The sequence below is a fragment of the Idiotropiscis lumnitzeri genome, chromosome 20, assembly GCF_059441095.1.
Source record: "Idiotropiscis lumnitzeri isolate Australia: NSW breed Sydney's pygmy pipehorse chromosome 20, RoL_Ilum_1.0, whole genome shotgun sequence".
Classification (NCBI taxonomy): Eukaryota; Metazoa; Chordata; class Actinopteri; order Syngnathiformes; family Syngnathidae; genus Idiotropiscis; species Idiotropiscis lumnitzeri.
In genome coordinates this window covers 10,739,361-10,764,792 of record NC_142410.1, presented here as the reverse complement: position 1 = coordinate 10,764,792, position 25,432 = coordinate 10,739,361, and the positions used below count along the sequence as shown (strand labels likewise).

Sequence of the window (25,432 nt, the reverse complement as noted above, 5' to 3'; positions counted from 1 at the left end):
GCTTTTCTGATATTCTGTCTTTGTGGTGACTGGCATGCTGTGGGATTTTTTTTGGATTCATGTATCCACCATGAGTTGGCACTTTGTAATATTATACTTATGCGGTCAATTTATAATAAAGACACAATGCATGCAGGTGGATGGTACTTTTTTTTGTTTGTTTGTTTTTTTTTTCCCCTCCAAAAGGAAGGAAACACTGAGCTGGTGTGAATTCCAAAAAATAAAAATAAAATCCTTAGCGCCTGTTGTTTAGTAGGTGCACATTTCTCCAAATAAGAAGCCAAGTGTGCTTGCTTCAGGATTTTCCTTTATAGCGGACGTGACACAAAGCGAAAGAGAATTGCATATTTTAAAACCAAAAAGTTTCGCTAATCCATATAATTTCATGTGACAAATCTGTTCATGCTAACATGCAAAACATGTAGGTCTCAAAACTAAATTTGTGGGACAACATAAGCGCATAGAGCAGCGTTAATAAAAAAAAAAAAAAAAAAAAAATCCCCTCTGCTGTGCTTCCATGTTGACAGGCAAAGATACGGTGAGTCGGCTAATTTGTCAGGAACTCCTTTAGTGGAGCCGCTCACATTTGTCCTCATAAGCACTAAGTGGGTCAGTGGGATTATATCCAGCTGGCTCATATCAGCAAGCACTTTGCGCCGCGGCCGCCAGCATCCTGTCGATCAGCATGCTCACTAACAACAAATTACAACTGAAAGAAAAAGAAGACACATTTGGACATTACGTTTTAACCGAGTGTGCTGCTTCCTCCACTATCAAAGTTTTGCACAAATTAGGTACGACTGTACATACACACATGAGAAACTGTTTTAAGTACAGTGGATAAAAAGTCTACAAACCCCTGCTCAAATTTCAGGCTTTTGTGATAGAGTAAAAATAAATCCAACAAAAGCCTACTCGAACTGCTGAACTTTAATTGGGGATCACCCGAGGCAATTTAAATGGTGTGTAGACTTTGTCTATCCAATGTATGATCCCATGAAAATATTCTTTGTGCGGCTGTCTCTAATATTGTGACTAGTGAGTCTAGAATTACGTTGCCATTTGCACATTTTAAACCGATTTGATGTCATGAGGAACAAACAGCAGCAGGGAGTTTTTCTCCAGTCCACATAAGAAATGAGATTCTAATTGAATATGTTTATAATATGCGCCCAATCAGAGGATGTCAAATGAGCTGCCACTTCTCATTGGACTCATTCAGAGTGAATGTGGCGTCCTCTCAAGGCTGCGGATTTAAATTGAATATCATCCAAATTGTACTTCCAACTGGTGGAATTATATAACCTGGGGTACAGAGGGGAAACATTTTTAATATCTCTTTCCAAAAATTGTTTGAAACTAAATGTGAAAAAAATATTTGCTATTTTTCCTACCTACTGCCTTAATTGAACTGCACCTTGTTGTATGTCAACCATGTGGCCTTGAGTCCAGCTGGTTGCTTTAACATGTCAGATTAGATCTTCTTCGTCTTCTTATTCGCGCTTTCATGACATCTCGTCTGTATCTGTGTCTGCGTGTGTATCAGTGTTGACACAATTATTACTCACACACGTCAACTAGGTCAAACTCGACAACAGGACTCATCAGATGAGCTTTTGGATTTTTGGAGTGAGGGGGGGGGTGCAGTTGTACATACCGGCCTCTAAGGGGCAGTATTGCATTTATTGTCCATGTGAAAAAAATGAGAGGGATGTACAAAGCAAATTGATAAGAACATTTTATGGACTTAAAAAATAAACCATGCTCACTTAACTTCCACAAACAACCTCAAAAAACAACAACCCTCCCAACAATATATATATATATGCTTATATATATATATATATATATATTTTTTTTTTTTTTTTTACATTTATTTTTTTAACATGCCTCACACATAAATGCCATCCTCAAATAAGGGCGGCTGCTTTGGAAAACGCCGTGTGCTTTGTTAATTAAATGTGAATTACACAAAACCTCCACAAGAAATTGCTTTGTATTTCTCAGTATATGCCACAAGATGGCAGCAAAGCTTTCTTTTCCATACGACAAGGCTTTGGCCAGATCACGTAAATATAGCGTCTCCCTTCACTTCTACGTAGTCACTTGGTACCAAGATCTACTACTACTCATTCTTCTTTGTGTGCACCATGCTGCCTCTCACAGGTCAGTCTTGGTACTACATATAATATCTGGTTATTTGTGTTGTGTCGTATGTAAAAAGAAAAATCATTATGTGTGTACCTCGCTCAAGGTTTGTAATTTTGGAATATTTGCGTTGACACATTGGTACAACTTGAAGCATATTAGAACAAAAAAACAATTGGCATGAACATAATATTGCCATTAAAAGAGTGCAATTGGCAACAACGATGATCATATCTTCCTGCAGCACGTTTTTTTTTTAATCTGAGTGGACGCCAGCAACACGGAACATGCAAACAACTGACACAAAGTCGTTAAGGTGGAAGAACCGATTCTCCTTTTCCATCTTATTAGGCTCTCAGCAGCGTGTGCTGTGACGAGCCTCATCCGTCCCAAATTCAATAAATGCAAAAATGTCTATTTGAAGATTCTCTGAAGCGTTGTTGCAGTGCGAGCGAGACGTGCATGCGTTTTTATCTGTTCAACATAACCGGTCCATCTTAATAGGATACGCAAATCCTCCATTGGGCTTAAATGTTCTCATTTCCTGCACGGGTTCACGTCAAAGCTGAAGAACTGTTTGAGCAGCGATTCCCAACCTCTGTGACTTTAGAGATAATCAGGTGCGTGGCGTGGAAAATGATCCAATTTCACTCAATTAGAAATTGCTTATCTATCGATGCCAGTGACGTATAGTGTCACGATCCGTGTCTCGACTTGCTTTTCTCTGACTGAGGCCTTTCTGTTTTTTATGAATGATGAGGTCATTTGTGAGGCTGGGAGTCCGTTGACAGTCATGCAAAAAAAGCCTCCGCTGTCCCTTCTTTCTTGGCGCCGTCCGTGATGTGGTGCCGTCGGTGGCGCAGTTCCTGAGAGGCGCGCTTCATTCCTGCGCGGTGGAGCCGGGCAGCTCGTTGGTCAGCGTGTGCCAGCGTTCCACCTTCTTGCCCTTGTTCTTCAGACAGTCTATCCAGTGCTGCAAGGTGTCGCCCTGCGAGTGGCATCCTAAGGAGACGCCCCCTGGCCATCACAGAGACATCAGATGAGGGAAGCGAATGCCACTGAATGGAATTTACATTTTTGGAGGTTTTGTTACATGCTCAGAAGAGATTACATGGTTTAGTGATTTAATTGTATCGTATCTTGCATTCTGAGACTTTGGCTTGCAACATGTTTTTTTGGTGACTGAGAGCTAAAAAGTAGTCCATAGAGTCTAAAGTAGCCAAGACCCCAAATTTGCATTCCAATTTTTACAGAAAAGTGCCGAAGCGTACTAAATTTCTATATAGAACATCCAATATTTGCTTAGTGCCTGGTTATGCATTGTTCTGCACTATTGCAGTGCAGAGCAGCCTTTGGCTAGCTAGTGAATATCCTTAGCTAGCTTTGGTGCTATGTCAAGCTAATTTGCTTTTAAGAGATGTACTGTACATTCATAGGCTATTAAAAAATATACTTTATTGTTCTTAAGATCTATAAACTAATTTGTGACCATGAAACAACAAGTTGTCGGTCCCTGACTGAAAAGAGTTGATGACCACTGTCATAGTCGAGAATGTTTGAGACGCAGCTTCGTGTTACGTCATCAAAAGCCGCGCGCGAATCTTTGACACACACCAGAAGACGTGTGTGTGGCAGTTTTATTATTATTATTATTTTTTTAATATATAATTGATTTTTTCAAGTGCAGTTGTTCTAGTTTTTGGTTTTTTCAAACAAACCCGGAGTAGAAGGGCTTTAGTGTTTCTCAATTCCAAGAAGAAACATGCAAATTCTGACACACCGGTGTCGCTAGCTTAACAAGCTAGCCAACGGCGACGTCATCAAACAATGTCCGCGTTTTCGATGCTCATTTCGTATCAGGTAAGTTTTCGTGGTCATTCGGTTGAGTTTAACCTCCGTGTATTGAAATGTCAAGCGGTCAAGAATTGTGGAACAATGGCAAGGTGTTTTAGCTACTAGTGCTAGCTAGTAACTGGTGGCTAACTAACTCATTCAACCTCTTTGTGCTTTGGTTCACACTCGCTACAAGTAACTCCCAATTCGTTAGCATTATTGTTTTATTTTTGGCGCGACGGTCATGTACATAAGCCGTTAAGTTCCGCGAATTTATTGAATTGAACAGTTTTAGATGCACAAAATAAGAATTGTCAGAATTATTAGGGCCCCACAAAAATACAAAGCTATGGTTAGGGGTTAATAATTAAAAAGGCATTGCAAGGAAATAAGGTTGGGGAAGGAAATTAAATATTAAAGAGTTTATCTTTTCACCTCATTTTTAAGATAAGGTAAAGTTATGACTAGGAAACCCCAAATTACTGGACTGACATTAATCTGGAGTCGGGAGCCAGTTAATTTGTAAGCCAGATATGTAATAATGCTAAAATAGACCGATCACAACTGACCTACAATTTGTCACTCCAGCAATCGATCGATTAGGTAAAAATAACGCGATCCCAGCCAAATAACCACTGCACAACACAACCTAGCAGACAAGCTGAATGTTACTAACACTTCCATGTAAGTAAAGTGAGCTATGAGGATGCAGTTCTCGTTTCTGTTGACCATAGCCCAAGCAGTGATCTTGGCTTGGTGTGTAATGTAAACACCAGGTTTCTCCACTAAATAAAGGTGAACATCGCGCCACTTTGTAACATCTTCCTCCCACGCTGTAATCCCATAAGGATCGGAAAGTTGCTTTCCACCTGGCAGTGTTAGTTATTTTTAAACGCAATTTCCATGCTCTTTTACAGTTAGCCTACTTATGTACATATTAAGGAACTCTGCCGTTCTTTGTCGTCTTTATTTATATACTAAAATGTGTCTAAACAGCATCTACCTCTGTAAGGATGTCGAAATCTTGATTTGAGATTTATTTTTACACTCTCGCGTTTAGTTAAACCACATTAGTATGCAAACTGCCATTTAAACTGCCTTTCTTCCCGAGATATCTGGATTTTGCCCCGTTTTACTGACGATTCTCCTTGTTCATCCCCCAAGTCAGACCTTCATGAGCTTTGCCGAGGACGTTTTCGCTCAGGTGTGTTTGGAATGCTTTTTTTGGGGTTGTTGTGTTATTAATACAAAGTAAAGGGCAATTAATTAGCCAATCCCTTACTGATCATGGTAACTTTGTCTAAAATTCCACCGCATTTATTTTTTTAATCAAGATTCCTTTTGAAATGTATTGGATTGACATCCCATCTTGCAATCTACCCAACGCACAGTTGTCTTTTGTGATGACCTTTCACAAGAAGGTTGAAGTTGCTTCTTAGTGGTGCTATTGGAGAAGGAACTAAGGCAGTACGTGCAACGTTGCGACCGTGCAGCATTTCCACTCACCGATGAAGTCGTTTGACTTGCCAAGGTCGTAGTCCCAAACGGTGACCTCTAACGTCTTGGCGGCGAGCTCTGAGAAGGAGATTTCGTAGAAGAACTCCTGACAAGACGGAGCAAAGGGTGGAGCCATTATTTGCGAAAGCGAGGGCCGCTGTGTCCGTAATGAGGCAGCATGATGATCGTATGCAAACAGTAATTGGCTCCGGATGCGGCAGAGTGTGTCCGAGGACTATAGGAGCCAAAATAAGCCTCGTCTTTGCACTCGTGTACTGAGCGTATGAACGTTGACAGTGTACCTCATTAAACTCCGGGTTGAGAGTCTTTTTTATCACTGCGGTTTTGTGCTTGGACTTCTTCTGAACATCTGGCTTGAGGTACCTGAGACAAAGAATGTGACAGCGTCATCGTCTACTGCGACTTGTCCACCTGCTGCAAGGAATAGCAATGATTTTTCTAAGCGGATTTCATATGGAAAGACGAGCGCATTATCTCTGGATTTTCTGAGGCGAGACGGATTCTTGCCGTTGTAGACCGCTGCAAACACCAGCTACATGTAAAATTAATACCGCTCAGTTTTTGAGCGTTTCTCATTGAAAAGGCAAAATTCTGAAAGCACCGACCACCAATATTTGCACGTCAGTTGGAAGGAGCGCGGCGAAATCTCTCGTTGGTCTTTCCAGCCCACAGCTCGTCGTGTCTGCGAGCGTATGTTCCCACACGCGCGCAGACACAACAAAGCGTCTTGCGAGAAGAATTGTGATGCTTAAGGGCAACGATGTGAGCGTCAAACGAAAAACGAAACGAGGCACACGCACATGAGTTATGCGGAGGCTTACTCGGCTGAAGGAGGCAACACGTGGAGACAATCTGAGTGTGACGAAATGGCCTCAATCGCTGAATTAATGAGGAATTAACGATGAGTTAATTGACGTCTGTTCGATTTTTAGAAGGAAAACGGCACAAAATGCCGTCACTCGAAAGTCTCGACTGGTATGATTCCAAAATGACACTAGATTTGTATTTATTTATTTAGGTTTTTTGCTTATAACATATTCCATAAATTTTTGGGGTTAAAAATAACAATCTCATCTATTCATAGTTTTAATATGGCCTGAAAATGAGATTTTTCTTTAAATGTAAAATTTTTTTTTCAAACATCAATTATCATTTTTTCTTTATAACAAATTTAATTACTTGTAATTTAAAATGGCCATGAATTATTTAAAATTTTAAATTTATTTTTTTTTAATTAATTTTTTTATACAATCAATTCCATATTTATTTTTTACAACAAATTACTTTTTTGTTAGTTTCTTTAAAATAGTTCACACATGCTTCATTAATTTGTATTATTTATTCATAGTCTGGATTTTTTAAATATGTTTTTAGTCAATTTAATTATTTCTCAACTTGTAAAAGAAAAAAAAAAGAAACATTTGTTAAACCCGCTATTTGTTAATTCATTTAGTGGAAAATATTTTCATATTTTTGTATATAACACCTTCCATTTATTTTTGTCTAAAATGGTCTATCATCTTTATCTCATCCCTCGTAATCATAATCATCGTTCATTCTTTTTGTTAGTTTATTTATATTTGAGCTGTTTGCCGAACTATGAGGAGCTTTGCAGCTTAATCCCTGTCACAACAAACATTCAATCGAGCCAAATCCGCACAGTTGTGAAAGCCGGACTCCCTTCGTTAATTTGTGCGGCGTGTGTGGACATGACTGCGAGTTGTTCGGCGATCCACTCGTTCTAGGAACAAGCTGGAATCCCCTTGAGGAAAAAAAAAAGTGTGACATTAAGAACATTTCCGTGCTCATTTGTGTCCTTGCTGTCAGAGCGCATCATTCAAGCGGAGGAGCCTCGCTGACCTCGCTGACACGCGCAGTATTGCTTTCCCTTCCGCCACGGAGTAATCAAACGACGGGGGACTTTTGTGACACTAACCACCCCGACCAGACTCTGGCGTCTGCTCCGTGGCGTGACCCTCACCGCGGAGTCTCTCGCTGCCCTTTTTAGAGGACTGACATTCCATTCAACGCCACCGTCGTTAAACTTGACGAATGAACGCGCTGCCGATGGCTCCCACTTGTGGGAAAGCCGCCGTCACCTGTCGCCGTTATCTTGATGGATCGGGCGGTCATTAACGAGTGGCGGCTACAGGTGATCCATGAGGGGCTCGGGGGGTACAGTATGAAAAAAAAAATAGATTCATACAATTTAGCAAAATGAGGCTGAAATGAAAAAGAAATGACCCGGCTGCTTTGTCATACTTTGCTCGCCCGTTGACAAGCAGCGCACACAAAGCAGATGCGTCGCTTACGTTTTAACGTAGGGGTCGGAGAATCCGTTGACGTCCATGGCGGCCAGGTGGGCGCAGCGCTTGACGCCCACGCACAGCCCGCCGCGGGCCCTCTCGCCCGGCCCCTCGCCGTCGGCGTCGGCCGGGGGGACGTACTGCAGGCACAGGAGCAGGCGGCCTCGCTCCTCCAGACTTCTCTGCTGCTCCGTCTCCCACTGAGGACGACGACCAGACAGATGATGAGAAGAGTCGCAGAAGGTTGAGCGGCGGGAGCCCCGCATGTAATCAAAAGTAATGCAGCCGCACAACGCAGGCGGCGGCGGCTGTGATTCATACTTTAGATTTCCCCAACGCATTGTAAAAAGTGAGATGGGGCTTTTCGTTCCTCTCATGACGTCAAAGTTGGCTAAATAGTTTTTAGTTTGAGTGGTGACCTGTGTCTGCTACATAGACGAACAAAACTAAAATGACCCTATTGATTAGTATTCAGATGATTATTCTTAGGCATTGCGTTGTATTTTTTTTTCAATGATCCCACTGAGCGGCACAGCTATTGAACATTTAAAAGGAATGCAAACGACTGAAGTCAATTTGGCTCTGATCACTCCCACAGCGGCGCAGGACTCCTCCTCATGCAGGTGAATTCCGGACATTGTACTTTCTCCATTTAACGTCAATTTTTGTTTCTCTTTCAGTGAATGTTCAAAGCAAGAATGCGTCAATTCTTGAATAAGCCATCCATGAAGCATGAGGGAGCTGATGACTAAAGGTCAAAGTGGTGCGACTTCTGTCCTTCGTGTGCTTGTGTTTTTTTTAAGCAGAGCGTCTCCAAAGTTTCATGAAACGGTGAGGAAAGCGAAACCTATTGATTGGAAATGATAACAAATCTTTATTGCATGAGGTAGCCTGAGTCGCAGCTCGTATTGATGCATTTTATGAGTTCGGTCCTCAAACTTACAGGGATTAGTTTCGATGTCGACAGAGAAAAGAAAAACATTGATTTTGGACGTTGGGCTCAAATGCTATATTGACGCATGTTTTTTAAATACCAAGCAATAAAATTTTTTCAACGACCCGCTTTTGTCTGCTAGTTTTCCCACCATTTGGCTCTTTTATTGCCATTCTAGATTAAAAGTCGGCGACTTTGGTTATGGAAGGAAAGCGTGCTTGCGAGCCTCGCTTGAGTTTCCGTCTCCTACCTGCATTCAAAATCGAGACGCAAGCGATGAGGAGCCGTCGGCCGCCAGTCATTCATGCCGTTTATGGCTCCGGGCTTCAGTACTTTGACATGGATGACTGCAAACTGTTATCGAAGCTTTTGACACTCAAGCCAGGCGATAGAAAAGATCCAAAGTGACAGGTGGAAGAAAAAAAGGGTGAAGTGGGAGGCCGTGACTCACCGGCTTGGCCAGAAGCATCGACACATGCATGTTGTTTAGTTGTATATGGGAGCTCCGCGCCTACTGGAAAAGCTCCCATTGCGATTTCTCATAAAAGCAGAAGCTGTATTTCCGAGCTCTCGTCTCCTTTGTATCGCTCCATCTCTCATTAAGTCTTATCTCCAGGCGAGAGCAGGACACGCAGTAAAGTGATCGATATGGCGCACGCCTCACATTCTTCCTCCCTTCGCTTAATTGTCTCCCCAGCTTCGCGTCTCTCATAGCCCCATCCTCCAGAACTTCCTGTATTTTGGGGAAGGGGGGGGGGGTCGCTTACGTCTGACTGGTGGACTCGACAATTAGGGATGATAATTTGCAGCGTGTGTGGTAATAAAACAGCTCAGACCTTCACAGGTCGATAGTAAGCGACTCATTAGCGAGGCAGAAGCAAATAGGCGTCAATGGCCGCCGCGGCACGCCCGCGACCAATGGGAGTGATTGTTTTGTTTTTTTGTGTGTGTGTGAGTTTAGCGGGGAGGGAGCAGACAAACGTCAGCAAAAAAAAAAATCACCCGAATCAATAAAGCAGCTTGGTGACAAACATAGAGGCGAGCGAATTAAACACGCTATTTAAGTTCGACCAAGCTTTTTACGCCCAATAAAAAATAAATACCAACTCTCCAAATGGCACCTTAATGACCAACATTAAAGTTCAGTGGCATAAAAGCTGCGACGGAAAAGACGACCAGCGCCATTTGGACAAAAATAGAGCCGCGCCGACCAGACGGCTTCGTATCACGGCATCGTTTCCGAACCTTGCGAAACTCAAGAATGTGAGCGAGACTCCTGTGACTGACAACGCAATCGGTCCAGGATTTGCCAGTTTGCATGCCGCGGTGAGCTGGACGGGAAGTGTACTCGCCTCTCTCAGGTAGCAGGAGATGCCTCTGAGTGCCGTGCTCATCGCCGTGGGCGAGGGCAGCTGCGGGGCGGAAAAAAAGATGGGACGGGTCAGGAGCTTTTTGGTTTTTGTGCAACCGTCTGTCCCGTCTTCTCACAGGAGGTGGGTGCTCCAGACAGATGTTGAAGTGTTTGGTCTGGTCGGGCTTCACGCGGCGCAGGGCCACCCGCGACTCCCCGATGAACTCGTTATGCGTCAGCTTGTCTTCGTCGCACACGGACACCCTGCACGAGGAAGAAAGAGGAGCACATGAATACAAGGTAGAAGAAGAACTTCATCGTTTTTACAGGCGCTCCGAGTGGCCTTAAACTGCTTGATGCTAACTTTTTTTGAGGGATTATTACGATCTCAAATTTTCAATTGCAAGTCAAAGCAAAAAAAAAAAAAAAAAAGTTGACTCACTTATTTTCCAAGGGACCAGTGTACTTTGTTCCTCCATTTTTCAATTCCTCCCTGCACACTCTGTATAATCTAAAAGACATTTGTACAAGAACCACTCTCCTCGCTACGGGGATGGAGAAAAAGTGTATTGTGCAGGATGGAGTCCATCCATATTTATGGACCTATCCAAATTTTACACCTACCACCTGCCCAAGGCCCAAGTGGAAAGGAGCGGACGGGTGTGGGGAAGGCAGCACATTTGCAATCAAAAGCGCACAGCGAGGCGAGGGACGCCATAAGGAGGGAGGACGGAGGTGGGGCGGCACAGGCAGGAATTCATTTCAATCGAACAGTGCTGAAGAGCTTTTTGCATCGGGCGATATGCCGCTGGAGAGAAGCGGCGCTGTGCTTCATTCAAATGGGATTTCGGCCCTTTAAAAAAAATCCTCGAGATGGATGAGACGAGCTAGTTTGAGCTCCTGTGCGACTAGTTGTGTGAAAGCGACTCATTAATGGCGACGGCGGCGGTGCTAAAAGACGTTATTGAGGAAAAGGAGCCAGATGTTGCCGCAGGATACGGGTGACAAACCTTGGAGGTAATATCGAGCCAAGTATCTCACATCGCGGACACTTTGGCAACCTTTCGAAAAGGGCAACGGCACGTGGACGTGATGATTGATGGGCCTGACGTGCACAATGCAAAGAGGAAAGGGATCGTCTGACTGTGGCTCTGGATAATGAGGAGGAAAAAAAAAAAATCCTGTTGCCGTGCAGCAACATAACATTTGTGGCGAGCTCACTCTTCCAACTGTTGGGTTCAAAGTAACCCCAATTGGGTTATTAATCTGTAACCCAATTGGTTGGCTCTAAAAAATGAAAATGGTCATTAATTCACTTCACGGAACAAATCTTGCATTTGTTTTTATTTCCTCAGCCGCCAAAATTGGCAATCCGCCGCCTATTGTATACAATGTTTCAATTTTATAACCCAAAATATACCGTAAAATATGTAAAGTCACAAAGTAAAATGGCACCATAATCAATATGACGGATTTCTAAATGAAAGATTCCCACGTCTGACTACGCTCCCTGCGGCAGCGGTGATAAAACACGTAGGTGGGGGATTAAAGACAAAGGAAAAAAAAGTCAATTGCATCGCAGCAAAATAATCTTCTGCTCTTTTGTCTCATTTGAATAAAGCAGCAGAGCAGAAATGAGATCATTTGCTTTCGGTATTCGTGTCATAACTTGCGCCTGTTCGTTTTCAAAAGATTCCCTCAAGCTTTTATCTTTTTGGGAAAGCATTAGAAGTTCATTTTGCCAATTATCAGAAGCCTAAAAAAAAAAAAATCCATATTGGTCGTGCTCTCGTTATAATGCTCATGTCGTCCTTTAGAGCTCGTTTTCCGACCGCGGTGTCACAGGTCAGCCATTTCCCCCCTGGCTTGATTCTCTTTAAATCCTACGCCGCCAAAGTTTTTTTTTTTTATGTGGCATGGACGTGACGATTCCCGGCTTTTCTCACCTTTGGTGGTGGTAGGGGGTCTAGGAAATGAAAACACCCCGTGGTGCTTAAGCGTGACCCCAATCTGTCACAGCGAGACAAAGAGAGGGGGAATGAGCGAAGATCCTCACTGATCCCGGCGGGCAGCGGCGGCGGGGAAGGAACGAAGCGTAACCGAAGGCTTGAAAGGCCTAAGAGCGCCGCGCGGAGCGACGCCACTTCCTGTCAAGATGGGGGCGAGACGGGAATTCTTACCGCAGCGTTTTGCGATACATGTCGTCCTCTGTGATGCCGCAGTATGTGAGCGTCTCGTTCCACACCGGGTTCAAAGTGTTACGGACTGTCTTAGTTTTCAGTTTGTTGGCCTGCAGAAGAGAAAAAAAAATAATAAATGATGTTATACAACAGGCACCAGCTGGTGTTCTGCCAAACAAAGTCAGCGAGACCAGGAGAACTTTTGAAAACGAATACGACGACAATTGGAGGCCATTTCCGTTTAGTGCAAATCCATTTATTTTTTCCCCCTTCTGTATTGCGATTGCAATTTAATGTGATTTTTTTTTTCAAGTAATAAATTAATCTGAATGAGAATAAACTATATATTTCGCAGACAATTAGAGCACTAGTAGCACAATTCTGGTGCACTAGTACTCTTACTACTCTATAACATTTTTTCACACTCGTAGGCAAGCTTGTGCACTCCATATAAATTCTGTATGACAAGAAAATCAAAGCATTCCCATCACTGATAAATTTTAGTCGAGTAGTGCACTCCATTTTGATGTGATTAATGACCAATCAATTCCAAACATTTAATTTGTACAATCAGGCACACCTGCAAGACAGAAAGTTGCCCCAAGCTTGTCGGTAATATTCCGCCTCCTTATGATGATTAGAGAAAAACTAGGTTTTTATATTCCAATAACGAGATTCCGACCTTGCAGGCTCCCGGCAAAAGGTGCAGCTTCACGTAAGGATCGGCCAGGCCGTTGAAATCCATCGCTTTCAGACCCTTGCAGAGACAGAAAGGAGGAGGAGGAGGAGGTACAATACGTGACGGGAACATTTGAGCAAATGCCCAGAAAGATTCATTTAATGACGGCCCCGACGGAAAGTCGGAGGCTTCGTTCATAGATTGAATTATTGCGCACAGACGAGAGTCGGTGGATTTATGAAAAAGGTTCTTCGGACCGACTTCTGTCAATGAATTATTCAATCGGGATTTGACCTCGACGAGTCCTTCTCAAACTTTTCACACCAAGTGCTTAGCTTCGTGTCATCAGAATGACCCGCATTAAAATACAGTCGTGTCGATTTGAGTCCTACATTTTTTTTTATCCTCTATTTCGCGCCAGTTCCAAAAGTCAAACTTCTCTCCAAAACTGCAGAGGTAAAACTTGAAATGATTACAAACTAGCGAGTCATATTTTTAAATTTTTTTAACTTTATTGAAATCATACCGTAGCACATGAACACTGGCAAAAGGTAACACGTGACTGTTTGATTGTGACGTTAGCGCCTGGCGCCGGCGTCTTTTCAACGCACCTCTTCCAAACGTTATTTGCAAAGCTTTCATCTGCCGGTATCGACATTTTTCAGCCACGCCGGCGGCTCTGTGAGGGCGTCCCACATCAAAGCGGCGGCGCTCTCGCCCAAACAAATGCGATGCTTGTAATGTGTTCAAATGACACGCAAGCCCCCCCCACCCAAAAAAAAGATAATAGAGAAAATTCTCGTTTGATCCTGATTGGATTTTTGTTTTTATTTTGATGCCGAGTACCCGAATCCACAATAGGCAGATTTTTTCGTTCCCATTTTCGCTGAGACCGAGTTTACTCACAAATCACGTTTTTCCCGTTAAAAATCAATTGAGACGTCATTAAATCTCTTCCAGCCCCCCCCCCAAAACCACCAAACCTTTGAATCGTTTGCTTACCTTCGCTTTGAGGACGGTGCAGTGCAAGGAGCTGGTGGCTCGATCGTACAGCAGGTCAAACTCCAAAGTCCCCAAAGATGCTGCGAATAGATGACACACGTTGGGCATGAAATGACAACGCAGGCCACAAATGACTTTGGGTAACAGCAAACTTCCGTTTTGGGAATGCTGCCGCTCGCTTTCTTAACTGGAACATGCAAGAGGGAGCCCGGATTTTAAGGTCTTATTTGGTTTTGTTTTACGTTCTCTCACTGCTTGATTGTTTTTGAATTGGGTTATGCTCAGCTGTCTCATGGTCTTAAGTGTTTTATAAATAGAATTGACTTAATTCAATTGAGTTGAGTTGTCCATTAATGTAATCTAAAATCTAGAGTCGGAAGCACTATTGTGAATATTTAAAAAAAAAAAAAACTATGAATACTTGAATAATTGTTTAACTGAAGGTTAAAAATTCTGTTGTGATTAATCTTTAAATACTGTAATTCAAATATTTCTGCCCCATATTTTTTGGGTTTGTTTTGTTTGGGTCAGTGTATATTAATATATTAAATGTTTATTTTTATTTATTTCTTTTTTTTTTTAAGTCTGTGATCGGCTTCAAAACCTTGATTGTTCAAAGCCTCTAAAAAATGATTTGATAGAATTTGTGAGCCATTCACATGTCGGAAAATATTGGAAACATTATAGAAAGTGTCAAGCAAACTAAACATATCTAGATTTGTATATGTGAAATTTTTTTTCCCCGTGCATTTCCTCTTATTTACATCTGCAAATGTGTCTTCTAAAAGGAGTGCCTACAAGCATTGATTTGAACTTTTTTTTTTCCTTTTTTCTTTGACTTAAGCCGGTGACGCACATTGCCTGAGTCCCTGAGGGTTGAATGTGATAGAATTTTTCAGTTCAAAAATAGTAGCATGTCGGCTACATGAAGCGTTAAACCGTGATGTTCTTCGTCGGAGCGTCATGTGACAATTGTCACACATTAACTAACGTAGGCAGCCGTGACATTTTTAATTAAGCGCGTTTCGGCGGATTCTTGCAGCGAGAATGAATAGCTTAAGCGGAATTTTTGGATCCGACTGAACTCTCCTTTTTTTTTTGTTCAACAATTTTGTACGTATACAATTCAGAGTTGAATCAGTAGTTATACTTTTCAGGACATCATATGACCCGGTACCAAATTGGGGCCGCGGACCACTGGTTGGGGACCGCTCGCATACTGGACCGGCGCTTTCTATTTATTGCTCCAGCAACTTCTGGGTGACTCACTGTTATCGTCGCTGTCACAGCTGTCCACTTCGATGGAGGTGTCGATGCTGCTCATGGCGGACAGTGAGCCCCCCCCACCGCCACCGCCGCCTCCCGCCGCTAACAAGGGCGACAACAGGCCGCCGCTCCCTCCTCCCGCTCCGCCGTGTCCCGTGCCGCCCGGGCTGAGGGCAGCGGCAGCTCCCGTCTGATTGGGCGAGAGCGGCTCCGAAAAGGAGGAAGTGGGTGAGAGGCGGGGGAAGTAGGCGGAGATTTGGCGGATGGGCCGGATTGGTCCCGGGCAGACGTCGATGGCCATGTGCTCCTGGATGGTGATGGCTAAAGTTTTTCCTTTCCGCACGGTCATTGGGATGAAGGTCGAAAGACTGAAAGGGAAGAAGAGTCGCGTCACAACTCAATTTGTACGGTGCATCAACTCCATTTTCCCCAAATAGCGTTACTTCATTCCAAGTCAGCAACAAAAAGGAGTCACCACAAAGTCTACATTCATTTTCCTATATGGATTTTTGGAGACCGATGTTTGATATTATGAATATAATTATTGAATTAATTTAATGTTATCTAAAATCTTCTTTTTGGTCCCTTAATTACTTTTAAAATTTGTGAAGCACATTGAGCTATCTTGGTGTTCCATAATTTCTTCGTGTGTTTATTCTTTTTCTACTGCTTCTTCTATTCAGGTTCGTGACTGAACTGGAGGCCTTTGCAACTGACTTTGGGGGATCGGCACCTCATCGCATTCACACCTCCAGGTAAGGGCAATTATCGTCCACCTCTGTGCCGGCAACCGGCATAATCTTCCCCGAAATTTTATGAGGGCGCTTTTACATGACTGTGTTACCGCAGAAAGTGATCGTTAGACTGTAATTGTGTTGCTCTGGCAACTCCCCGCAATTCCCCGTGCGGGGAATTTGATATGGATGAGGGTTTTATTTGCTCGGAAGTCAGAATACGGACGGCTCCCGCGCTGAAATAATTACAAATCTCCCGAAAAGGAAGTTACTTTTGTCGGAAACAGCAGATGGTGTGCTCTAATTTGCATTTGCGTGGACCGCATTGAAATTCCACCCGAGGCGGCCGGGAATAAAAGATGAAGCTTTAGGTTTCGCAAATCTCCCGCCGAAAGCCTCCGTCCTCCTCGATCAAATTGCAGCGTGTCATCGGAATCCTCCGTAGACAATCGGGTGATTATGGGATGGAATCCGCTGTACGTGGCGACGTCGTCTTCAGTATAATGGCACGGCGGTTATATAAAGTTGCGTTAGCCGAGCTCTGAGTTGACCGCGGCCGGCCATCCTGAAATAAACAAGAGGGGGCCGCATCGAAAAGATCTGACGGCTTTTCTTTTCTAAAGACGGAACGCAGCTGGCATTGGTGGGGGCGTTTAGTCCTCGCCGGTTGATAAATCCCCCTCTGGACCACCTGCAGCATCCATCGATTCGTAGCGAGATGCTCGGAGTGTTATATCTCTGGAGTTTACTGTGAGGCTTGGGGGGGGGGTAAATAAAAGCTGGAGACTCGGAGCAGATGAAGTGAGTCACACACTTTCTCACAGTTTTGGCAGGCCTTGGCATCAAATAATGGAAGCAGTTCAAAGTTGCCAACACAGCACACTCGGGCTACATGAAACAAAAGTGATCGATTAGTTTTGCACACAGATGATAACGATTCTGAGCAAACCGAACTCTGTGCATGCGTGCATTCCACGGCAATAGTTGGAAAAAAGCATGCTTTGTTTCTTATTTTAGCAATTAGGAGAGCAAGAGCGCTAAACAACACTTTTTAAAGTGAAAAGTTTTTGCTTGTTTGTGATAAAAGTGAGTTCACGGTACTGAACAGCGACCGTCCAAGCAGGCGTTGTTCTCTGTTTTTCGACACAAACGCTTGTCAGAAAGGATAAAAGTGGCTCGTCAACACGTGTCAAGCATCTCACCGTTCTCCCCACAAAAAAAAAAAAAAAAAAGACGACGCTAACTGCCCGGTGGAGTAAATAATCTGACGTTGACGTCAAAGTGAAGCCCAAGTAATGAATTTCGAGTCATAGGAAAAAAAGAAAAAGAAAATCTCACTAACAATGGCAGAGGGATTAATTTACTCTGATGCGAAGATAAATGGAATTGTGGCAAAAATGCCAGTGAACATGTCGATTGCGTCGGTTTATGAATTCGCACGCACGCACGCTCAGGCAGTGCGGTTGTCGCGTGCGTGCGTGCGTTGATGTGATGTGCACGGTCAGTGGCACATGTGGCTGTGAGCACACATGCAATCACACGGCCCGTCAGCCCGCCGGGAGGAAAAAAAAAAAAAAATCTCCCCATTGATCGCTCTCATGACGCTCGCTTTCATCCTTCCTTTTCATCCTCACATCGGGAAAAACGACTTCAATAATATCGAGTAGACCAGGCTCAGCGTCGATTATTTGACATTCTTCCAAAGGAGGAACAACAATCGCGCAGAAAATACTTGTGAGCTTCTCTTTTTATGCACGTGTAAGGCTCGTCCATCTGCACCTGAAGGTCCTTGTGCCAGCACGCTCCTTCTCCTCGCTTATTCCATTTGCGTGCGGCAGAACGACCAAATGCTGATGCACCGTGTTTGCTGCGCTCCACAAATTGAACACTACTGGCTCTATATTCCATCAGCATTTCTTTTATGGACGTAAACTAAGCCATTCAGTGATTTTTATTTTTTTTTAATTATTTTTTTGGGACCAATAGCATCTCATCTGCATGGATTTAATAATGTATGTCTTTGATTATCTTTTGTCCTGCTTATTGTCCCCCCCGCCCCCGCCAACCACAAACAAACTCAACAGTCATTAGTCAGGATTAAACAAGTCGTAATAAATCCATGTACGTTTGCATCGATTTTCCAGCTCCTCCGTAAACATGCCATGACGTCGGCCGACCCATCGCATGCCAGTTACTTTGCATCATTCCAAGCTGCACGCAGCTGCGGCTCTCTCGTTACACAATTGCGACTGTATAGCGGCTGAGGTTAGAGGTTGGAGGAGTACATTTGTGCTCAACATGCCTCCGCCTCCTCCCGCTCGTCTTCTTTTAGCGCCTTCACTTTAAATGAGACTCATAATGCAAGTATGGATGAATCCTCCTTTTGAAATCCATATCGCTCATTAATTCAACAGTCAGTCTTGTTGGTCCACCTGCAGCGCACATTTGAAAATGCATCACCCCCCACCCCGTGGTACGCCTCCCCCCCCCCCCACACACACACACATAATCACCTTTAAATAACCAGCTGACAGCCACATGCCACAAGTTGAGTGCGAAGCAGCGCTACTGTAGCTCCTGTCAATTCGAGCCAAGTCAGGGATGAGTGAACTTCGACCTATGTGTGTGTGTGTGTGTGTGTGTGTGTGTGTGTGCGAGAGCAGGTAAAGCACAGCTGCCACATGTTGCAGAGATTTAAACAAAGCATCAGCCCGTTGGCTCTCTCGCCTCATATTGTTGCGAGTGGCGTGACATGCGATGATGATGATGCAAAGATGACAACAGGTGCGAGGCAACGGTGTCTTACCTCAGAGCAAGCGTAAAACTCCTCATAAAAGACAAGAAGAAGAAAAGACGAGGGGATCCCAACGCAGCGCAGCGAGACGGACGGACTAACAGGTGGCGGAGAGAGGAGCGCAGAGTAGATGGAGGAGGAGGCGGAGAGAGAGCAAGAGGAGGGAGGACTCGCAAGACCCCCCGAGCGGGGGCTCACGGCGTTTATGGTGAAATATTAAAAAGCGTCCATAGTTCAAGTTGTGATGAGAATGAGGAGCGGGGGGGGGGGGGGCGACATGGGAGGATGAGGAGGAGGAGAGACTGAAGAGGGGAAAGAGAGAGAGAAAGCGAAAGACAGCGGGGGGGGGGTCTTTCCTTGATAGTCTGGAGCATTTGTGGCTCGCAGACGCGCTCGTACAACGAGATAAACATGCTTTTATTGACGATCAAGCATGCCGTCCCTCAACCGTCGCTCTCTGAAATTATTCGAATATTATACAGTCTATTGAAATAACTTGAAATACTTGAAATAATGCAACCCGACCACTAAATCTGATTTTAACAAATGACCTCTGGCACCGCACGAGAGCCATCAAAAAAAGACAAACGCCTCAGCTGAATCCAAAACCTCATCCTGAACCTGATCCGAACATGTCCAGCCATCAATTTTTCTCTTCACTTATTGAGCATCACAGACTGTTCGCAGGGCCCATATTGCAACGTCCGTCCGTTCGCCGTTCACCAAGTCTGTGTTCAGCCGGCGTCGTGCGGCCATTTGACATGATCCTTGCTTGCTCATCCTTCAGCTGTCGTCACGCCTAAGTTCACCCCGGCATCGGCGTCAAAGATTTCTAGTTTCCTCAGGTCAGCTTTCCTTCACGGCCGTGTCGCCGTACAACAGGATGGTGCGGCCCGCCGCTCGGTAGATCCTCGGAAGAATCGGGTGAGGTTGATCCGATGGTCGCTCTCCGTCACGCTTCGCTGCCTTGAACAGAAGCGCTCGTCTTGGCCAAGTGACACTCACGAAGCGATCCAAAGTTGAAGTCTTTTTGACCCGAATGGTGAGCTTCGTCGCCAGATTGCAAACGCTTTCATGAATTCATCCTCAGTCCCATAAACTTTCAAAGAGCAATCAATCCAAGTTTGACGACAGACGTTAGAATAACTCGAAACAATCATTGAAGGGGTCGATGTATTGTAATTTACGGGCTTGTTTGGACAGCTGTTTATTGCCACTCCCAGCCAAATTGATGGCAGAATGATGATTTGATAGTTTAGTGTCAAATGTCGCGTCTTTGGTGTTTTAAGCAAAAGTAGGCATCTTCTCTCTCTCTCTCGCTCTCTCTCTCCGCTGAGCAATCGTTCCTCCATATATAATTAGGCTTAACCGTTCTTGAGTCAGTGTCAGTGATAGAACGAGTCGAAACGTGCTATTTGTCCCTGCATACACCAATTAGTGTCTTTGTCAACTCATTTGTGCCTTTTAATAGCATCTTTTGGTGGGAAACATTTCTAAAACAATGAATATGCTTTGCCACTTTTTTTTTTTTCTTTTTATTTACGCTTTCCTTTCGTGGCGTTCCCTTGTGCGTCTCTTTGCTTCCTCAGCTCCGCCGTCCTCTTTGTCCTTCCTTCTGCAGATACACGCAAGCCAAGCATGACACACGCACGTGCACACGCATGCCCACACACCAGTCATGTATGCTTTGCTTGCGTTACGTTGATGCCGTGCGTGGCATGGACACGCATGACTGCATTAACGTGGTGGTGTAATGCACAAAACCCTCCAGAGCAACACACACACACACACGTTCATATCGCGCTTTGCTTTTATTTATATCGTTCGCTGGCCTCCTTCATTGCTGCTTTTCGTCTTCGCATATCTGCGCTTTTTTTTTTTTTTTTCCTGATACGATACATGCACTTCTGCACGATTATGACAACTGAAGAGCTCATTTCAAATGCACACAAGGTTAAAGTGCTCCCTCAGGCTGGCTGACAACAGCTGTGTAATCATTCTGAATACATTAATAATGTATGTCCGATAATAATAACGACGACAACTTGGAACGACAATTTTCTGTTGTTGAAATCCAAATCACAAAGAAAAAAAATAAATAAATCATGCTTTTGTTATACTTAGTTACTCAACATCTCCAGGACTAAAAACATTTCAAAGAAATACAAAATGAAGAAAAAAACAGTGGAGCCTTGATGTGATTTATTATTTTTGTTTGTTTTGTTTTGAATTGCAATCCCAAAAATTCACATCACAGCACTTTATGGTGGCCGTAATCGTAACTCAACTCACTTCATAACAAGCGGCAGATAGCAAAAAAATAAAAAATTCAAGCTATTTATTGCCACTCCTGGTTGAAGTTTCCCATGTCGTTATTTCATGATTTAAATTTGTGTCCCCAAGAGCAAACACTCCATATATTTAGTTTCACTGAATGATGACCTTTAAAAAAAAAAAAACAGTTGCAATCAATAAGAACAACCCCCCCCCCCCCATCTCTCCAACTTTGTGCGCTTTTAATTATGCCCTCATCATCAAGCACCGCTTGAGTGTCGGCCGCCATCAAAAAGCCATAAAGATGGAGATCACATGCAGTGGCAATTAACGGCAAACTTGCGTTCCAGCCACAACAGCGATGATGATGATTATTTTCTGCCCGAGGGACCGCGTGATCAAAGAGGGTAACGTTGCTTAAACGCCGTGTTGTGCGTCACTGCGAGCAAACAAATTGGCAATAATGTGAGCAAACGCTTTCTGCACGTGCACGTGCACGTGCACGTTCGCCATGCGCGGCGCCTCCGAGCAACACATGCGCCGACTGCATGGCCGCCGTTTACATTCAATAAAGGCTCACACTCATTAAACCGAAATCGAATTTAAAAGTTTTGATGCGTGTTAATTTCGGCTCAGCGTGACAAAATGAAATGGCGCGTGAATTTTAGAAAACGAACAAAATCGGTCCGTTGCCGTGCAAATGGCGCAGGATAATCTGGGCATTATTTATTTCCGTTTGAAATGTGCGTTGGGTGTAATTCCACTGTCGTCCACTAGATTGCAGCACACTATTTTAAATGTAAACAGGAAATATTTCATGGTTTGATGATCAATAAAAACTTGCATTTAAGGCCAAATGAGAGGATTTGGACAATTTCCCGGCCCGGTGGTCGCATTCGAGGGCAGCAGTCATGGACGATGTAATGTAGTTCAACAAGTCCTCCTGTGGCGGCAAATTCTTTTGTTTGTTTGTGTTGCAGCAGCTCACACGGCCGCGCCGAAGCATTTTAAAAAGACAAATGGCAACAATTAGTCTCATAAAATATTCTGCTGAGAGTGCGCCTTTTCGCCATTTACCAGTCAAAGTGCTTGGATGGATTGTAATTGGTTCTCATCCTTCTGGTTATTCGCCTTCAAGTTTAAATTGGCGTTTTTCCCCCAAATCTACGTCAGATTTTTATTTTCATGCTATGCTAGTTTCGTATGTCGTCATGTGCGGCATACGGTTAACACAAAAAAAGGGGTTTGAACCGAAGCTTAAAATGTGTCTTCATATTTTTATCATTTCGTTTAGGGTGCTAACACAATCACACATGCCAATAACCGCTGCGGCAAATAAAAAAAACTCCACCAGAGTGCAATTATACAGCGAGAACAACCAATTTGAAGTCCTTTAGAAGAAAAGCTCATATTACGACATTATTCTCACATTTCCTCTAAAACGCCATCGGAACGCTGAGCAGCAATAAAATCAAAATAACGGGACGGCGGAACACATTGAAAGCGCAATTCATAACGGCGTCGGAAGCGCACGCCATGCAAAGAATGCTCAAAGTGGCAATTTGGAGGTCAGTCTTTGTTGCGAATGCGAGCGGAGGTTTAAATTGCAAAAATGTTCCTTTATTTTTTTTCAAACAAAAGCGCGCCATCGTAAAAGGGCAAACGCGCAGCCCTCAGGTGATGTGCGGCCAGCCGCCATTCGTATGCAAAAACACTCCAAAGGGCATTGAAACAAAAAAATGTTTGCCGTCTTGGTGAAACGATTATACAGATGACACATTTAGAAATATCAAAAAAAAAAAAAAAGTAAATTATATTGGCGGTATAAAAATGGCTCTCGCCCTGGGCTGGGGAATATGTTCAGCGTTTAGAGGGTAAAAAAAAATGAATTCACTCTTTCACTGGCCATTCCGCAAATGTTTTCTTTCTGACTTGATTCTCATAACATAGTCCTGTAATTGTGCAACTTTCAGTCTGCGTGTGCGTGAAGCTCCGTTGGCAAATTTGATATGCAAATCAGGCAAGCATCTTTAATTTGCACTGCGAAAGTCGTCAGCGTGATGAGCTGATGAAAAGGCGACCCGAAGAACATGACGGCTTTGGCGGGAAACACTTGAGCGTTCGCAGGCGTTTTTGCCACACCGTTTCAGACGTTTATTGTCACGGTTGGGATTATTATGACAGTTGTGAAATAAAAGCGAATTGTCTTGTCAAAAGCTAAAAAAAAAAAATGCAAATAAAAAGGAAGCTTTGTTTCCCAATTTTTTTTCCGCATTGTAGATTCATATATTCGCAGATTATTTAAAAAATAATAATAATTTTGGGGGGGGGTAGCCAAAAGAATTTGTAATACCTGTTTTCACTTATTTCTTTGGCTAAAAATGAAGATAAAATTCGGATGCATTTCTAATAGCCATCATTTACGCAACGATTTGCAGGCCAACAGTCTCGGTGAATAATGGGGGGGTGCACAGTATTTCTTAATGGGCGCCCCGGCTCGCTACTCACTGATAAGATGAACATAAATATTCATCATTTTAGTGTTTGTGAGATGTGATAAGCACACAAACAAGACGCCGATGACTCTAATGACTTGTCAGGGTAAACAAACAGCACGCGCTCAAATTGGCCCGACGTCTTCGTCTAATGTGAGGAGAAATTTCGAATGGAAAAAGTGACTCATTTTCGCATCAGGAAATGAGAAGAAATTAAAAAAAAAAAAAAAGCACAATTAGCTTAGCGATGCATAAAGAACATGATATGAAATATGAAACTATTCTACTTTCATTTGTTGTGAATGCTGCTTTTTTTTTTTGTCTGGAACACACAAGTCTAAATTAAAGGTCACAGGCAAGAGAGAGAGCGGACACTTTATTAGGTACGCCTCTGCTACCCAGTTGTTGCGATTTAATTTCGACATTCGTCGAAAGAATAAATATCACCGACATTGTGCCTGCAGGACCGATTGTAAATCCCAAAGCAGCAACAAAAAAAAAAAAAACTGCGGTGATAAAGATGAAAAATGAATACAGAGAGAAAATATTTTTTTAAAACTGTAGTTATAAGAAAAAATTCAACGACAGTCTTGTTTTCTATTTTTAAAATAGATTTGTCCAGAAGAAAAAGAAGGGATAGGTTATCAATTCTTAGGATTTGCGGTTAGGGTTTGCAAGTCATGTTGGGGGTTTTCAAAGAGGGTTTTAAAATAAGGTTGGAGTTCCAAATACGTTTTTCAAAGTCGTGTTTGTGTGTCGTTTGTGTTGCTTTTACAACCACAATCTTTATGCTAATTAGTGTTGGCATTAAGCTAGTGGACTGACAGACTTGTTTGTTTGTTTTTCTAAACTTTTTGCAACTCAGAACCTTTTTCTCTCAGAAATTTTGCTATTTCCCCTTTTCGGTAATGGACTCCCAGCTGTAATATTGTGTGTAATGATTTCATCGGAATGAAGAAAGATTTGAGCCCACGCTGCTTTTGTTTCCCTCCGGGTGTTCAATAAACGTCATCTCCGTGCATTGTGTCTGCGTATTTTGTGTCTAGTTCTAATTCTTCCTTTCTCATGCACAAATAATCCCGCTTGCTGTACAATCCCCTACATGACGGCTTCGATTTGTTTTCCACCGTCCAGTTGCTAGGCAACACCGGAAACCGGCGCCAGTGCTCGGCTACCGTGTGCCGCGGCGGACCAGGATGCGGATGAGGTGACGAGGTCGGGAGGGCATTTCCAGTGACGTGGGTCATGCGTCTCGCCGGCTGCCAGCACTGGAATGGAAGACTTACAGGGGTTATTAAAAGTCTGCACACCCCTGTTCAAATGCCAGGTTTGTGTGATTAAAGAAAATGAAAACAAAAGTTTATTATTAATGTGACCTATAATATGCGGCACAAAAATCATTTTAAATACATTTCAACAAAATATTGGCCCAAAATATTAGTCATGTGAGGGCGGGGCCAAAAAATGTCATCCGACTGCAATGATCCTTCTCTCACCTGATACCTCAGCTCCAAAATCATTCGCGTTCGCTTTGATGGTGGCTAAAAGTGGTCGCATCAGCTGTGGGAATCAGTCTGGCATCGCCGTTCAACAGCTGCCCGTGTCCATCATCCACGGCGGTCGCATGTGTCTGCGTGGACAGACGGGTGCTGCCCCGTGGAGCTCAGGAGCTGTTTGAAGAGCTGGTCTGGAGCCAAAAAGCTGATTTCAAATGTCACAGCAGCAGGTTTGACTTGACTTTTACCTTGAGAGTAATAAAGTTGCAACGTTTGACTCACAGACGACAGCCTCTCTGAGGGATGGGAAGAAGTCTGATATCGTCATGGCGGAAAGGTGACAGGCACTTGTGTTGTTGATTGAAATAAAATGTGAGGATTAGGCCAAATTTCATCATCTTGAATTAATTTGTGATGTTGCA

At 43.5% G+C, this 25,432-nt stretch overlaps 1 protein-coding gene and 1 long non-coding RNA gene across 5 annotated transcripts; one reads left to right on the top strand and one right to left on the bottom strand.

Annotated features, from left to right (window-relative positions):
• Positions 1–1,725: 1,725 nt before the first annotated feature.
• On the bottom strand, positions 1,726–18,983 carry LOC148317691 (double C2-like domain-containing protein alpha). Of its 3 annotated transcripts, XM_088284821.1 has the most exons (12): positions 18,758–18,817; positions 18,465–18,528; positions 15,221–15,585; positions 13,952–14,031; positions 12,953–13,027; positions 12,271–12,380; positions 10,228–10,354; positions 10,092–10,151; positions 7,812–8,005; positions 5,781–5,862; positions 5,488–5,584; positions 1,726–3,165 (listed from the first exon to the last, which is right to left on the bottom strand). In XM_088284821.1, exons 3-12 carry the CDS (start codon positions 15,564–15,566, stop codon positions 3,029–3,031), a joined length of 1,308 nt encoding a protein of 435 aa, XP_088140947.1. In that variant the 5' UTR covers positions 15,567–15,585; positions 18,465–18,528; positions 18,758–18,817; the 3' UTR covers positions 1,726–3,028. The 3 variants fall into 3 exon arrangements, with proteins under 3 accessions (XP_088140947.1, XP_088140946.1, XP_088140945.1); XM_088284820.1 differs by lacking the exon at positions 18,465–18,528 and having other exon boundaries at positions 18,758–18,983; XM_088284819.1 differs by lacking the exons at positions 18,465–18,528; positions 18,758–18,817 and adding an exon at positions 18,077–18,347.
• On the top strand, positions 3,618–25,341 carry LOC148317690 (uncharacterized). 2 transcript variants are annotated; one of them, XR_015840057.1, is made up of 7 exons: positions 3,618–4,008; positions 5,093–5,185; positions 8,486–8,636; positions 10,230–10,390; positions 15,901–15,972; positions 24,649–24,841; positions 25,023–25,341. It is a non-coding gene; the product is annotated as an uncharacterized LOC148317690 (long non-coding RNA). The 2 variants fall into 2 exon arrangements; XR_015840058.1 differs by lacking the exons at positions 24,649–24,841; positions 25,023–25,341 and adding an exon at positions 18,615–18,983.
• Positions 25,342–25,432: the final 91 nt, after the last annotated feature.

What these genes read in the sequence shown, in the direction of transcription:
- LOC148317691 (XM_088284819.1), bottom strand. Translation starts at nt 18,156, where the DNA reads ATGATGCAAAGTAACTGGCATGCGATGGGTCGGCCGACGTCATGGCAT. An exon ending in TCTCCTGCTACCTGAGAGAG is followed by an intron (nt 8,006 to 10,091) that starts GCGAGTACACTT and finishes CGTCGTCCTCAG; the next exon opens with TGGGAGACGGAGCAGCAGAG. An exon ending in TCAACCCGGAGTTTAATGAG is followed by an intron (nt 5,585 to 5,780) that starts GTACACTGTCAA and finishes CCGTCTTGTCAG; the next exon opens with GAGTTCTTCTACGAAATCTC.